General features: G+C 50.4%; 1 protein-coding gene across 18 annotated transcripts in view; it reads right to left on the reverse strand.

Moving 5' to 3' along the window:
- The window catches only part of ZMYND8 (zinc finger MYND-type containing 8), a 98,961-nt gene extending 83,248 nt beyond the window's left edge, over positions 1-15,713 (reverse strand). For 14 of the 18 annotated variants that reach the window (XM_081289533.1, XM_081289527.1, XM_081289526.1 and 11 more), the window contains exon 1: positions 6,707-6,777. In XM_081289533.1, coding sequence (XP_081145659.1) covers positions 6,707-6,731 — 25 coding nt within the window. In that variant the 5' untranslated portion in view covers positions 6,732-6,777. Of the gene's footprint in view, positions 1-6,706; positions 6,778-7,046; positions 7,168-10,585; positions 10,610-14,985; positions 15,118-15,482 lie in introns of those variants that run through there. The other 4 variants (XM_081289540.1, XM_081289525.1, XM_081289539.1 and 1 more) reach the window with 4 other exon arrangements.
- Positions 15,714-16,665: the final 952 nt, after the last annotated feature.

Below are 16,665 nucleotides of genomic sequence, written 5' to 3' on the forward strand. Positions count from 1 at the left end.
CATCTGTGCCTGGTTTCCAAGTGGCTCACTGGTGACATTACACAGACATTTTTTAAAAATGTTTTCAGCTTTGTCAGCCTGGCAAACGCATACCACAATGGGTGCTGTGAATGCATGCATGGCAGGACGGTGCATGGCAGGACCGGGCCTCCTGTACAGAGACAGGACTCAACCCGCGCCCATCACTCTTCAAGCTTCTAGAGCAGACCTTCCAGGGGCTTGTCCTGACTCACGCACAGGGTGGCCAAAGTCCTGTAAGAACTCTGCTGTGACCAACCCACCACAGAGAATGCAAACTGACAGTCCTCGGCCACTTCCATCTCAAGGTATGTTTCGTTGAATTCATCCACGGTCTTTGAAAAGCTGGTGTACCTAGACTACATCTCTCCTCTCTCTTTCACCACATTTCTAAACCACGTAGGCCGTATCCCCAGGGGTCAACAATGAAGTGGAAGCACTCCCATTCACAGAAGCCCCCAGAATCCCACATGCCACTGACCTCCTTGCTGGGCCCTACACGTATTTAACTCAGAACCCGTGGATACGGCCCATGGTTAAACGAAAGGCTTAACGCCAAAGACAAAGTCTGACGGCAGTGCTACTCTTGCCGACTCACAGGAACCTCGATTTCCTTCAGTATAAAACGGGGACGGCGTACCTACACCAAGCCATCATCATAGAACCAAATGTGGCCATCTGCAAATTTGTTGTGGCCCAGTAAGTGCTCACAAAACATGAGCCCCGCAAACACCCCTGGCGTCCAGATGACACTTCCTTGGACACAAATCAAGTGTCATCTTGAAACCCTGAAAGCTTTGTCTTCTGAGAAGTGAACACCCTGAAAAATGCCTAGCTGGCACAATGGAAAGGGTGACTTGGGACTTGGTTAACAGGTGAGCTCGCTGGGCAGAGGGCGCAGTTGTAAGGAGCAGACACGGGAGAAGGAGCAAAGAATTCTGGGCCAATCACCAGTGTCTGAGGTTCCCAAGTAGAGCACGGCCCAGGCCTGTTTTCTAACTGCCAGCAGAGTACCGCCGCCAGCTTCCCAAGATGCCAAGGCGGTCCCCTCCGCTCCTTTTAAGAACTCTCTCTTCCCTGGAGGGGACGGAGTTGGTGGGTGCCTTCCCTAACCAAAGGACAGACACATGACACATGGACTCTCTGCTTGTCCCCGAGAGGCCACAGACTGACTCCACTCCCCAGAGCCACCTGGATCACCGGCCTTCCTGTCCTAATGAACGAGGGCTGGCTGCCACGGCTCATAACCACAGAACCAGACGGGAAGGGTCATGCGGGACCAAAGCACTGACTTTCCCAAACAGAACAGCAGGCTGGAGGAGTAGCCAGCGTTCGCCGAGTCAGGAGCCCTGCCGCGGACCCGGTGGTAACTGGAGCAGAGAGAGATCGGGCGCCACAGCCGTCCTGTCCACTTTTACAAATGTCCCACTGGCTAAGCATGGTGGTGCACACCTGAAGTCCCCGCCGCTCAGGAAGCTGAGGGAAGGGATCCCAAGTTCAAAGCCAGCCTCCGCCACTTAGTGTAGACAGCTCTAAGCAGCTCAGTGAGACCCTGCCTCTAAATAAAATACCAAAAAGGGCTGGCGGTGAGGCTCGGTGGGTAAGCGCCCTGGGTTCAATCCCTGGTACCAAAAAAACAAATGTCACCTTTACCCACACAGACTTGGGTTCTTGAGGTCTCAGCAACCCAGTCAAGCCCAGGTCACTCCATGTGTCACTACCTGCCTGGGTGCCAGTGGCTCTGTGAGAAAGGTGTCCTGGACACAAAAGCCACCACCACAGACACCCTCCCCAGGAAAGAGCACTCAGCTCCGCCCAAGGACAGCCTCCCAGTAAAGAGAAAGGTCGCCCTCAAAACAAGGTGAGCCCCTCCAGGGACTCCCCACCAGAGCTCAAGACACAGAGCACCTGGGAGCTCATCCCAAACAGCGGCAGAGCAGCGCTCTCCCACTGCCGCAGGGGCCGCAGGACAGGCAGGGGCAGGGCGGTGCCTGGGGTCGGGGTCTAGACAGAGGTCCAGAGCCGTCCGCGGGGCCACCCTACGTGATCCTTCCCTGTTGAGCAGGGGTCGGGCTGGATACCATTTTCCCATCTGCCTGCACACCCTCTTCCCAGAGGCTGGAGAGCAGAACAGCGAGGAGGACCTGTCCTGGTGGCCCACCAGGACACGCCCGTCTCTGCAAGCCTGTTCCAACAGTGGCCAGCCCCTCGGCCCTCACCACGGCCCTCACCACGGCCCAGCTCCACTCTGAGCACTTACAGGTGGGCAACTTCACCTCAGCACTAACCGTATGTCCTCGTCATCCCCAGGTGGGGAAACCGAGCCACAAAGAATAAATACTGAACTAGGGAGGAGGCAACCCAGAACCAGGGAATCTGGCTGGAGGAGTTTGGCTTTTGAAACCTCTGCGGTTCCTGACCCCCGAAGGGAGAGGAGGAGTGAGCATGGAAGCCCAGGCCCTTCTAAAAAAGACATCTGCATTCTGGCACAGAAACCAACAAATACAGTATGAGAGCAATATCAGAGCAATCAAGGAACCTTCTGGATGCTGACGATGCTCGATTATCTTGACCCGAGTCATAGCCCCAAGTGTTCGCTCGGTCATTTGTCAAGCTGTATGTACAGACCAGGTTAACTGTGCACCAGGACATGGTACACCAAGGGCAGACAGCAGGAGCCACCTCTCTCCCTGCTGAAGGGGGGGACTTCAACTAGGGGGACGAGGCTAGAGTGGATCCGTGCAGGATCTCATGATCTCACGTTTAGCTAACACAGATGGGTACATGCAGGACTATGGACAGACAGGTGCCTATGCTCTGGCGACCACACAGGTAAATGTTTCCCTGCTGTCAATCAGAGAACCTAGAAGCACAGACACCCAGGAACCGTGAGCATGCCCAGCACACAGATCTTGACTTCTTTTTCTTTTTGGTGCTGGGATTGAACCCAGGGCCTTGTGCATGTGAGGCAAGCACTCTACCAACTGAGCTATGTCCCCAGCCCCAGTTCTTGATTTCTAATACCATTCTCCAATTAAGGAAAAAAAGAAAAAGAAAAAAACAGATCTAGGTGAGATGGCGCATGCCGTTAACTCCAGCTCTCAGGCAGCTGAGGCAGGAGGATCTCAAGTCCAAGGCCAGCCTTCACTACTTAGTGAGACCCTACCTCAAAATAAAAAATAAAAAGGGATGGGGATGTAGTCAGTGGTAGAGGGGTCCTGGGTTCAATCCTCAGTTATGGGGGGGAGGGGGTTCAACTTCCAAAATAGGAACAATGTGCAATAAAATAGATAATTAGCATTGCATTACAACCCAAAGTAGAAACCAATTATCCTTAAATTCACACTCACATGAAGGATTAAATGAACAAACAACAGGGCAGAAGAAACAAAACCTCCCACACAGAAAAGCTCCAAATAATTTCCTTAGATCCTCCGCCCTCAAGAGGTGGAGTGGGCCTCCCACTCTAGGTGTGGCTGGGGCCTTGCGACCTCCTTCCAAAGGACACCATATGAACAGCCAAGGAACTGTCACCAAGGCCAGGTGGCCAAGGTCAACATCAGCACTGATGTAAGTCAATGATAACAGGCACCTTAATGCGACGGAAATGGCACTGTGCCTCAGGGGTTCTTCCCCCCAAAACCCATCCCGCCAATCCTGAGGCTAGCAACTCGCCATCCATCCTGAGACGCGCCACATGAACCCAGGCGAGGGGCAACCTACCAAACGCCTGGCCCAGGCCTCAAAACTGTCAAGGTCATCGAAAGCAAGGCTGAAAACCTGTCACAGCCGGAGCCTGAGGAGATAAGACAACCAGGTATGGCGGAGGGGAGCCTGGAACAGAGAGGGGCCTCAGTGGCTAAACTAAGGACATCTGCACATAGCAAAGGCTTTGTTGGTAATGACGTGCCACCCCGACTCGGATTCTGACAAATGCTTGGCACCCAGGATGCTAGGAGCGGGGTGGGGTGGGCGCGCAGGCCGGGTGACGTGGGAATTCTCAGCACTGTCTGCACAACTTTTCTGGAAATCTAAAGTGACTCTAAAACGCAAAAAGTTTATTTCAAAAAACAACAGAAAATGAAGGAACGACTCCTTCAGACCAGGCGGCCAAGGAAAATCACCCTCGGGGACGAATCCAAGACACAGGCAGCCAGGTCCTAGGGCAGCGTGTTCCAGACAGAGGGCACACAGGCCCCAAGGAAGGCACAGAAGGAGGCCAGGAGCTGGAGTGGAGTCGGGAGAAACGGCCCAAGGAGAACAGGATGTCACAAGAGGAAGGGAGCAAGGCCATCCCGGGAGGCAGGGCACAGGGACTTCAGACTGGAACGGAGGGTGCTGGCAGGTCAGTGGAGGGGCCAGCAAAAAAGAGACGCTTCTTAACATCCTCCTAGCTCCAGCAGGGAGAGGCCATGGTCACCCGAAGCAGTCACTCAGGCAGCAGAGGGGCTGCCACCTGGTGACAGTCAGGAGCACCCAGGCGTGAGATGAAGAGAAGAGGTCTCCACGCTTACAGGACCAGAAGAGGCGTCTCCACAGGCAGACGGGCCTGGGCAGGGCAGCGCCTGCTCTAGATGGTAATCCCTGACTGTCACCGTGAGGGGCCACGGGCCACGGCAGGCACATCCAGGATGGAGGCACCTCCTTGGAGCCAGTCTCAGCTCAGTCCTGCTGTGCTGCTGACCACCCAGGAGACCCCACCATCTGGAGCCTCAGGTTCCTCATCTGCAAGCGGAAATGACAGCTCCCACCTCAGAAGGGGACTGGCGGCTGAGCACAAAGGCGCTCGCCTACCACCCCAGCCTCCCGGGAAGCTGAGGCAGGAGGGTCACAAGCTCAAACTTAACAAGACCCTGTCTCAAAATAATTTAAAAAAACAAACAGCTGGGCGCAGTGGCGCAGTGGCGCACACCGAAATCCCAACAGCTTGGGAGGCTGAGGCAAGAGGATCAGGAGTTCCAAGCCAGCTTCAGCAACTTAATGAGACCCTAAGCAACTCAGCAAGACCCTGTCTCTAAATAAAATATTAAAAAGGGCTGGGGATGTGGCTTAGTAACTGAGCACCCCTGATTTAATCCCCGATACAAAAAAAAATAATAATAATTAATTAATTAGAAACCAAAGGGGATGCGGTGAGCTCGGTGGCAAAGCACCTGCCTAGCATGCGCAAGCCCTGCACCACAAAGACAAAAGATTAGAGGAATTCATCAAGAGAAGGCGCCAGGTATGAGCCAAGCCTTCTTAAGTTCTTCGCAGACACAGTGCCATTTTTATAGTTGTGGGGGAAGAGGGAGCCTTAGTTTCAAACTCAGCACCCTTCACAATAAGAAAACAGCAGGTCAGACAGTCAGCAAGCAGCAGAGCAAGGACAAGGCCACCACGCCTCTCTAGGCTCACTGCACCCAGCCACAAGCAGGCAAGGGGCACCACTGTCTCCAAACACGGCTCTGGGAAGGCACTTCCTCCGTGACTCTCCCCAACAATGGCACCCGATGGCCCCGCACAGGAAGGAGCTGCGTCCTCTCCTGCTGCACAGCACAGGCCACCCCCAGCCAGCCCGGACCTTGCTGGTGATCTGAGCCGCAGCTGGGCCCAAAATGCCATGCTGACCTGTCATCAGCCACTAGGGAAGCTGAGGCAGGAGGATCACCAAGTTCAAGGCCAGCATGGGCAGCTTAGCAAACACCCTGTCCCAAAATAAAAAGAGCTGGGGGTGCAGCCCAATGGTCAAGTGCTTGTCTATCATGCACAAGGCCCTGGTCACACCCCAGTACTGTGAAAAATGAGTAAGTGTGTGTGTGTGTGAGAGAGAGAGAGACAGACAGACAGACGTGCTGCTTTATAAAAATCCTCAAAACGTTTTTTTTTTTTTGGCTGTTGTTGTTTCAGGAGCCTTTAGGGAGTCACTTGTTGTGATCCTCTGGCCAGATGAGAATGTCCTTCTGGAATAATCTGTAAGCGCCCTCTCTGTAGCCCCTCCCACCTCCCTGCACGCAGAGCAGGCACTCAGGGAGGTGCTAAAGGAATAAAAACACTGGTACAGCCATTAAGTTTAGGGACAAGCATTTTCATCAACCAGACATGAAGAGGACTCAGCAGCTCACTTCTAAACGCACAATGAGGAAGGAGTGAGGACCTGCTCCCTCTGCAGAGGCCTGTGAGTCTCACAGACCAGCCGAGGAGTCCCAATCCCTCAGCCACCGGCGGAGGAGTCCGCTCACACCCTGAGCCAACAAACTGGACGTGCCTTCATGGGCCACAATTTGCCCTAAGTGCAAACACTGCCCCAGCATTCCAGAAAGCCCAGATCTTCCTTCTCATCTCTGACCCAAGCCCACCGTTTCCCAAGGCACCAGGCCAACTTCATCCCACTTCTGAGATCCCCAAGAGGCCTGTTGCTAAAATCAGGAAGCCAGCAGCAGCTGCCCATCCCCAGGCCCAACACATGCCCAAAACCTAATGTCGGGACAATTCCTGACAAGTAGGTCCACCTATGCATACATGCAGGGGAGAGACGATCCAAAGATTTCTCCAGAAGTTAGGTTCAGCCATCAAAGGGTCCACATCTCACAATTCACGGACTGTGGCAATGCCAGCTCAGAGGGCCACCCTTCACGGCTCCCAACGATAGAAAGAAGCCCCATCCCTTCCTTTGTGCAGAAATAGATGATGCAAGAATTTCACTCACCTTTGGAGCGAGTAGAAATATCCATGCCCTCTACCACCTCCTGTTCTGTTTTTATTTCCTCTTCAGCCAAGCTGAAATAGAGCAAATGATGTTCATGTTTAGGTGGGCTAGAACCTGCCTGGGGGCGGCTGCTGAGAAGCCTAGCCACAGCCCACCGGGAAGACAAGCGCCTTCCTTCTCCACCTCAGGGGAAAGGGCAAACCTGGTTTCACAGTGTTAGGATTCCTAAAGGGCTCCTTTAAAACCCTGGATGGTTCTTTAAGTCAAATTACTATTCCAATCGTCATGCTATTGGGTATGCAAAGGAGCGAGTCTTTTTGGATACACAATTACAACCTACCCCTTGGGGCTCTTGAGAACCCAGCCTTCAAACCAACAAGCTTCTCACTGCCAGCACTGGGTTCAAAGCCAGGCAGCAGGAAGGGTTCGCCGAGTTCCCAGAGTTCTCATCTCTGAACTCTGCAGCGAGTATTTCCCAGACGGCCCCCCCCCAAAAAAAAATCTTACAATTCTCTGATGAGGCAGGAACACAAGGAGAAAAAAAAAAAAAAGATACAGGTTAAATTACAAAGTAGTGAAATAGGCCCAGGACTAGAAGAAGGAGCTGGTTGCGAAACAATTCCAACAATCAGCATCCACTCAACAAATTAGGGGTCTGTGCACCCCCACCCCTCCATGGTGGGGATTTGGCTCCCTCTGGAGCTGGACTAATTATCCTCCCCCACAAAAGTGGAATGAGGAAAGATCCCGCCAAGAGTCAGGGATGGGGAGAGAAGGAAGGTAAGCAAGCACCTTTAGCTGGAAAGTCTTCCAGAACCTTCTCTCCCTCTCCGCTGGAACTTGGGCCATTCCAGATCTTACCCCCCATACCACCTCCCAAGCCAAGCCCAGGGAAGAAGTGAAGTCGTGAGTTTACAGGTGTGAAGAAGGGCTGGAGGCGCTAGAACTTTCCACTCAGCCACCACTCAGAATGCGATTCCATCAGACCACAGCTCCACAAGGAGCCAGAGGTGCGGAGGGCTGGAATTTTCCATTGGGAAGACTCAAGCCGGGGCAGGAAGAGGGCTAGAGAAGAATGTCCTGTCTGTGTCGGGCCGTCTGAGACAGTGACAAGGCAAAAAAGAGTCCAGAAAGGCGGCCTGGGCCTGGAACCCCAGTGTAGGATGGAGACGTGTTTAGAAGAGCCCCAGGCTTGCTGGGAGGAGAGTTCAGGATGGGCAGCAGGCCGAAAGGAAAAGTTGATAGCTCAGGGTTAAATTACAGGAGCTCCGGGCCTCCACCAATTAGTCCCAGCAGAGGAGGAGGAGGAGGCTGGCCTGGGTTTAAATCAGGATATTAACACATTTAGCATTCCAATATTGGACCCCATTAACAACTTAATTTACACAGCATCTGTAGAGAAGCCAGTGACACAGATCACCAAAGAAACAACTGACACGTTGTCACAAATGGTTTTCGTCAGAAGAGAGCAGTCTGCTAAATTTAAACACCTCACTAACATACAATAACACAACGGTGACTGATGGAAGGTGATTTTAGCACCAAGACTCCTTTGCTCCAACTTCAGAGCTACACATCTCAGCCCACAACACACCGCTGGATCGAACACACACACACACACACACACACACACGAACACACACACACGAACACACACACACGGGTTGTGCTGCTGGGTTGGTTCTTGCTTGGAGTGACTGGAAATAGATTTTAACAAAAAGCCCCACACTGCTCTCAGAGATGGGTGGATGGTTAACTTCAAAAGGTTAAAGAGCAACCTTGATCTTTCTAGCAACTAGAATTTGGTTTCCCTCTCTAGCAAGAAGTCTGTGAAATCCTAAACTTCTTGAAACCGATCCCATATTTTGAATGATGCAGAAAACGCTAATCTGGCTCCAACTAAAACGTACAGTGGTGAAAGCAACAATTAGGCATAACAGAGCCCAAAAACCCACTTGAAGGATTTCTGCTGCGATGAAAACATTCAAAGGTGTATTGATCATGGAGGAGGAAGGCATTCAAGAGAACAATTATTTGGCTTGTAACAGCCTGGAGGAGCTGAATACTTGAGGCAGGAATGCTGCTGAGAGGCTAAGAAATGCAAACTAGTTATGGGGTAGCTGTTTGCTGCTGAGTTTAAGATAATCAATTCTGGAGCAAAAGAGGGGGGGGGGAAGCTGAGCTGTTTTATCCTTCCAAGTATTACAAGTGGGCACCAAGATCACCTAACTTCACCAACAGCACCACCAGCCCTAGCCCAGGATTTCAAGCACAACGGTTTGAGAAAACCATCTTTTTCACAGAAGAGCAAGCCATCCTTTCAAAAGAAACCCGTGCACATCTATGCCCAGGCACATGCGCGCGTGCACACACACACACACACACACACACACACTTATATTTGACTAAAGGAAATTGCAGTGCCTATGCATTAAAAGGGGGAAAAAAACTTCATTTAAAAAAGCAAAGACCAGAATGCACAATTAGTCATTTCCAATAGCCACATCTAAAGAGACTTCCTTTTTTTTCTACACCGCTGATCTCAGGGTTTTTTGGTTTTTTTTTTTGTTTTGTTTTGTTTTGTTTTTTTAGTGTTAAGTACTGGTGTGTTGGGGGGGCTATAAATATTGCATCAAAAGAGGTGATGAGAAAAGATTTGTATCTATCTGGATGCCCAACAGATCTTAAGTCAACTTAGGTTTAAGAACTGTTAGGTCATTTGGGGGAAAAACAGTCAAATATTTGTTAAAAAGAAAAGGCAGCTGCATCTGGAGAGATGCTTTGAACTTCTGCCATTAACACATTAAGTCTTAGAAAATACATAGCTTCTCTCTTTCCATATCTGCTAGCTTCCTGCAACCTGATCATTTAAATCAAAAACAAAGGAAGGACAAGTCCTGGTTTCAAACTGGCATGCCTTTTCTTTTTTTAAAGGTCTATTGGGGAGACTGGGGGCCGCTAAAAGAAAAGGGTGAGATTAGCTGAAAACCACCCCACAGCCCCATAGGAAAATTCACCATCAACTAGTTGTATACATTACTGTAGCCGCCGCCGCCACCACCACCACCACCACCTTTGGCACTCACATTTACCCAAGTCACTTGCCTGTGGATTTCACAAACTGATACAGTCCAGGCAATTCAAAGAAGGAAGAAGAACAGCACCTACAAACACAACGAAGACCATCCCCCACCCTGGCCCCCAAAAGAATAAAAGCTTTCCCCCCAAGGCCAAATCAAGAAAAGTCTGTGCTTACTTCTGAACCTGCATGCACTGAAGGAAAAAAAAAAAAGAGCAATTAAAAGTTACAGATGAACTGCTACACCTCCAGGATGCTTTAAGCCTTCTGGTTATTAATTCTGAGGACTCAGAAGGGCTCAGGGCTGGTCCGTAATTCCCAGGAATCTCATCCCTTCCACACTTCCAAAAGAGAGAGAGAGAGAGAAGAAAAAGCATCCAGGTTTGACAGAAAAAAAAAATGCCTAGATACACAATGCCCAGATATTTCTTTTCCCTAAGTGCCCTTTCTATTTGACTTTTAACCAACAATCTCTAACCCATCTAGAATATATAACCAGCATGCACAAGACCCTGGTTCTCAGAGGAGGCTCATCACACGGCGATTCAAGAATCATGCATCATTCGACAGGACTTTTCTTGGCTTTTTTACTTTCATTCAAAATCCCAAAATGGTCCAGGCTGTAAGAAATGTTTAATCCCCAAGGCAGAACATCTTCCTCTTCTAGAACACAAAACAGTGAACATCCAAATTAAAAAAAAAAAAAAAAAAACATGCTTCCCTAAAATCTGCAATTAATTTTTTTCTAAATTGGCAGGGGGAGGGAATGGTTAGCAGAGCAGCTTTGTATAAGCACTCACCTAAAACAGGCCGTCATCGGTGGCTAAGCTATTTATGCAGGATTCTTAAAATGGCGTCTGGCAACACTGCCTCATTCCTGGATTGAAGCTAAAATGGTAGCAGTTTGTTCAATAGCTGAGCCTGTGTCTAAGCAGCCCTGCTAGTTTCAAAGCCACCTTCCTAAATATCAGAACCAGGAGAAGCTCGACCAAAGGACACCAACAACCCAACGTTTAGAAGCTTAAAAAAAAAAAAAAAAAAAAAAAAGAACCTGCAATGACAGGGAGAGAGAGTTTGTGAAGTCGCAGGTTCCTGAGGAAAAGCCTTCCCTTTCAGATTCTGAGCCTTCCACAGGAGGGTCTGGGATAGGGCCTTCTTGCCCTGGAACTAGGTGGGTGGAAGGTTAGGAATCACACTGGCAGACAGACAGGTGTCCGTGCAAACAGGAAATGTTCCCAGGGAGCAGGCTGGGGGTGGGGGGGGGTGGGGGCGGGGTGGGGGTGGGAAGACGCCCACTCCCCCTTCTCAGTGCAGGGCGGCCAACTCTGCATCCATCCTGCAAGTGAGGTAAAATGAAAGTGCTTCTGGAACAGCAGGCATCTGGAGAGCTAAGCTGGAGGGCTGCACCCCAGGCTGAGGCCAAGGTAGAATTAAAAGGCTGTTTATAAGCCTGAAAACGGCCACCATCCACCCAGCCCTCTGCAGAGCCACCCCTAAGACGTGAACATCAAGGAAAGACAACCCCAAGTCGCACGTTCCCCTCTCCAAGGAACAGGATACTCACAAATTAGGTTTCTGTCCACCCCCAACAGGGCCCTGAGAATGAACAATAGGTTTTGCAAAACCCGTTTTCAGAGGCCAAACTAATAGCCTCGTGGTGGATAATGTCATTTACTGTTAAGGTCTGAGAATTGGCCTCAGGATTCCTCCAGAGCTGGGAATGAGGAGTTTCAAGGTGACTGCTTTTTTGCTCCAGGGAAGAAAGAGGGCACAGAGCCCAGGGCCAAGCCAGGGCGAGGACGGGCACTGGCTCAGTGCCGGCCGGTAGGTAGGTGACCGTGATGGGGAGGGCCAGCCTGGCAGGCTCAGGCTGCAGAGCTGGAGTGGCCACCGCCTGCTTGTTTGTCTGTAAGGAGAGCAGGGGGGGAAGGGCAGCCCCAGTGCCGCAACCTGAGGCCAAGGGTGAATCCTTACTTGTTTGTGCATTTTAAGAACAACTTGGGGCCTCCAAACAGGCCGGCTTTCAGGTCTCTGCTGCAGAGTGGGGAAGGCCCCCTTGAATGTATCTTTCTTTTCAGGGTCAACCAGAGGCAAAACAAGATCCAGGGCTGACAAATGTTTGGCTGCCTCTGCCAGAGGAGAGAAGGGGAGAGAAGGCCCAAGAAACAAAGAAGGTCACCCATTGGAAGTGGCTGGTCCTTCCAAAACCCACCCCTGCCTGCAGGTTTTGCTAGGTTACTGTCACCCAGCTTTCTAAAGAGTGACTCGGTCTTCTACTTCTAAGATCCCTACTGGCTCTCCCCAGGGAAAGAAAAGGGGGATGTTTTGTTTAAAAGAAAAGGGGTTACAAGAAAGAAAGGAAAATAACTATTGTTTTCATCCCTAATTTATAACCAAGAGGCTCTCATTGTTTCTTTCTTTCTGACTCAAATCTTTGAGCTGTTAATTATAAAAGTAGCTGGACTTGGCTCCAACGGCCTCACTATGTTCATGCTCAGCAATGAGAAAAACTCTGAAGAAAGTTTACTGAGTGATTATATATAATTAATTCCTAGTTACAGACTGAACACTGACCATTTTCTGGAGCTAATAAAAGCCGCTGCTTCCCTCTCCCCCTCCCCCACGTGAATACCACTTAATTTCCCAAAGCAGAAAGTGCATCCATCCTGGAGGGTCTTGGAGAAAAAAAAAAAGGAATCAAAAGCTCCAGTGTGTCTGTGTTTGTTCCTTGCAGCTGTCATCCTCTTTGGGGACCGAGGAGGCAGAAGGAAAAAGGAAAACAGCCCATCATTCTGTTCCTCCCTCTGCAATTTACCAATGTGGCAGAAGAACATTCTACCTTGATGAGAGAAGCAGGGGGGGAGGAAGGGGGAGGCCCGAGGAATGGAATGTAGGACTCTTCAGCCTGGGAAGCTGCTTTTCCTGAAAGGAACAAAGATGGTAGTAGAAATTTCCAGAACACCTCTTCTCAGTCCGGCCACTGCAATTGTCAATCTTTAACCTTTCCTCCCAGTCTATTGGTTCAAGAGCCAGAGAGAGGAAGCCCATTGGGCTGCTCCGTGGGCCCACACTGCTGTCTCTACCTCATCCTGGTGCAATGCAGACATTCCTTCCCTTAAGGAACCGGGAAATAAGGGCTACTTTGAAAAGCAATTAACTTTTTACTGACCCGTGCTTGGTGATGGCCACAGTACCAGAGGAAAAGTGACCAGCTTGATCCAGGGCTGGGAAGGTGCTGGGGCAGCACACTTGAAAACAGGTCTTAGCTTTCCAAACCTGTGGGAGCCATTTTGATGCAAGCTTTTAGAGGACAAATGCTCTGCCCTTAAGTCTCCTTGCAGCCCAACAAACACAGTATTATGCAAACACTGAAGGCACCAAACCAGGAGTCTTGTGATTAGATATTGCTTCTAGGGAGACCACGAGAAGCTCAATATGAAATTTCCATTTAGAGCAAGGAGATAAGAACAAAGAAAATAGCTAAGTGTCTGAACTTAAGTTGGGGGGGGGGGGGGGGCCTGTTCCATATAAAATATCACCACCCTCTGCGCTCTGACTCTAAGATGCTGGCCCACCTTAGACTTCAACTTAGAATCTGGTGCATTTCTCCTTATTCAATGCACCTTCATCCAACTGGTGTCAAAAGTTGGGAGGCTGGACACTACTTTAAAAAGAAAAAAAAAGATTAACTGACTTCATCAAGTTGGCATAACACAGATACTGAATATATTTCTAGCACTTAAAATCCTGCTGAATTGGTCTCCTAGCTGGAAATGTATGGAATGAATTTCCAAGGGAATTCTAAAGGTAACGCTAAGCAAAAGTTGACTTTTTTTTTTCCTTCACTTTTAAATTCTAGCTACAGCATCCAGAGATCAGGGGAAAAGTAGAAAAAGACAAATAAAGCCAAGTCAGGCCAGCATGCTTACAGATGTGTGGGTCAGGCGTGAAAAAAGGCCAACTCTGTTGGTCAGTTGAGTCCTGAATGAAATCAAGTTTGGTGGTGGATGGGATTTTGCAATAAGTAACCCTAAAACTAAGTACTGACACCCCCACCCCCACACACACACCACCAGTTAGCTCCCCACCCCCCATGTTTGTAGGGCTCTGTGACTCTAAGAACAAGCAGTTGCATTAACTAACAACAAGCAGACCTCCTACCCAGAGTCCTAAGATCCAAACAAACCCAGTTAAAGGTGTAGAAAGAAGCAAGAGATGATGCCCTGAACATTTCTCCCCTGGCTGAGGGTAAACAGGAAGTGAAATCTTCCCTCCTAGCTGCAGGTTATCAGGAAAAACAGTGGATTCAAACAGTCACCTAAACTCCAAACTCTCTTTATAAAAGCTCTTATTTTGTTCCTGCTAATGAAGCCCCCAGCTGCTGTAGCCAAGACCCCCTCTTCCAAACGGACCCCAAATGTTCACAAAAACTCTGGCTACACGGTCACAGAGGAAATGGATTGCTTTACTTACCCAACAAATGTTCAAGTAACCGTCTCATTTTTCCACAGTTAGGAAGAGAGAACAGCCTGGCAGATTTGGGACTTGATCAAAAACGAAATTGTTTTTAAACAGTTACATGGTATTATTAAAAACACACACCAGCACCACAACAATACAACCCAACAACTGGATAGGGAATGCTGTCAGGAGCCACAAACATGATTTTATTTCCTCTGCACTCTATCACACAGGAGCACAGAGGATGATACAATGTTTAAAACAAGGGAAAAAATGAAAACAAAGATAAAAGATACATTAGTTCATTGAAAATCATGCAAGAGTAGAAAGCTGAGGGCTTCAGGGTCCTCCCAGATTTTCTTTTTCTTTTTTTTTTTTAAGCAGGATGTTGTCCAAGATTCTCCCACCCCCCACCCCGCCCCCCAAACCCTATCCCTACTCCAAAAACTTCCTCCAGAGCCTAGCAAACACTTTCAGAAACATTTGCTGGCTGTAGGCTGGTTTGCAGAACACTCTGTATCAAGCTAAGTCAGGAGCAAAGGCTGAACAATGTAGTTTCGAGGGAGAAGCTCTGGAGAGGAAGAGAAAGAGGAGGCACGCACCCGCCACCCACCTAGGCCCAGAGCTACCCTGGCTCCTGGCTGCTCTGCTGAGGGCTGGGCTCTCTTTCCAGCGCACGGCCTCTCTTGTCAGAACTTAGTCCAGCCTTCCCAGAACCTCTCTGGGAAGGCAAACTTGCCTGCTCTGCTGTCTGCCATGAGCGCTCCTTGGAGAGAAGCCTGCGTGTTCACCTTCCATTTTCTTCCCCCAGCAGGCATGTGACCCAAGAGAAGACAATAGTGCAGGGGAAACTGCTCAGGAGAGAAGGAGAGGGGAAGGGAGGGAAAGGAGGGGGGAAAAAAAGGGAAAGAAAGCTCCTCTCTTGGCATACCAGGGTCTAGCTTCAAACTATTCCAGAAACACCATGCCCTGGTGGAGGCAAAGGTGTGCCAGGCCCTTGCCAGGTTGCAAAACCAAGCTATGGCTAATGGCTACTCAGCCATGTGACCCAAGAAAGCAAAAAAAAAAAAAAAAAAAAAAAAAAGGAGAAAAAAAATCTCTCTAAACAGTTCCAAGTTAACCTAAGTGCTCTGGGGTGAGTGTGGCACAGCCAGCCACAGAGAAGTCACACTGCTCGCCCACAACTCGGATGTCTCAGAGGGAGGGGGAAAAAGATGGTTAAAAAGCCGAGCTTACCTCTGTGGATGCATTGTTAACACTGTGTAATGTCAATACTTATAAAACATGGAGGACAGGCTCCTAGTTCTCACAGAAAAAGGGTTTGGCACTTCGGCTGATGATCTGGCCGCCTAATAAAAGCTCATCCCCGATTGGCTGCGCCGGCCAATCGGAGTGTAAAGCGGCCCCGGATTGGCTGAAACACTTCCTGAGCGATTATCTTTGTGAGGCTCGGGTGAGCCAGAGCCATCCTGTGCATAGAAAAAGACAGGCTAAGCTAGGCCTTTTGCGGCAAGAAAAACTTGGGAAAGGGGCCCCCGCACGCACTTCTCCCGCACCCTGGCTGGATTCCCCGGCACTGGCGAACCAGTGCGGCCAGCCTGACCTGCTCCTGCAGAGCCCGAGGCCCGGAGGCCACTGGGAAGGCAGTCTGGGGTGGGCTGGAAGGGCTCACCCTCACCTGGCCCCACGGCCCTGGCCTGCTCCTAAGGAGAAAGGCTGGCCTGCTCCTCGGCGGGCCGGCAGAGTGGTTCTCCAAGGGGAATGCTGAGCAGAGCGAGGCGCCCAGGAAAGGCCCAGAGGGACAGGAGAAGGGCTGCAGGGAGGCCTCGGAGCAGCTCTGGTGCCAGCCTCAAGAATCAGCCCCAGGCCGCCGGGCTTCTCCCAAGACAGCAGCCGGCCACTGCGGGGAGGAGGGGAGCAGGGGAGCGTGGTCAGGTCTGCACAGTCATTGTTGAAATGCCTCCTGGAAAAGCAGGCCAGGCCAGAGTCTAACCTCTGGCCCCCCTGGGTCAGTCCTCAAAGGAAGAGCAAAATGGTTCCTGCCTCCCTGCCAAGCTGCCAAGGGGGGGCCCTCTCCTGCTTACCCTAAGAAAAGCCAAATCCGTTCCTAGCAGGCCACAGGCCTCCACCTACTAACTTCCCTTCCCCTCCAGCCCCCTCCCCCACCCCTGAGGCCTGCTAAACCTGTCAGTTAAACAAAAATCTGACTTCCGTATTAGTCTGCTATGGCTGCAGCTTCCTGCCTGTTAACCCTCTCTCGGACTCTGGGTCTGGCTGGGAAAAACGAGGCCCTGAGATCGCAGAAAAGGCCTGTGGAAAAGTACCAGCTGCAGCTCGCCGGGCAGATGCAGAAAGAGAGAGAGAGAGAGAGAGAGAGAGAGAGAGCCGCTGTCTCTCGCCTCTGCTTCCTGAGGAGGCG

Source organism: Spermophilus citellus (genome assembly GCF_964194105.1).
Source record: "Spermophilus citellus genome assembly, chromosome: 4".
Taxonomy (NCBI): domain Eukaryota; kingdom Metazoa; phylum Chordata; class Mammalia; order Rodentia; family Sciuridae; genus Spermophilus; species Spermophilus citellus.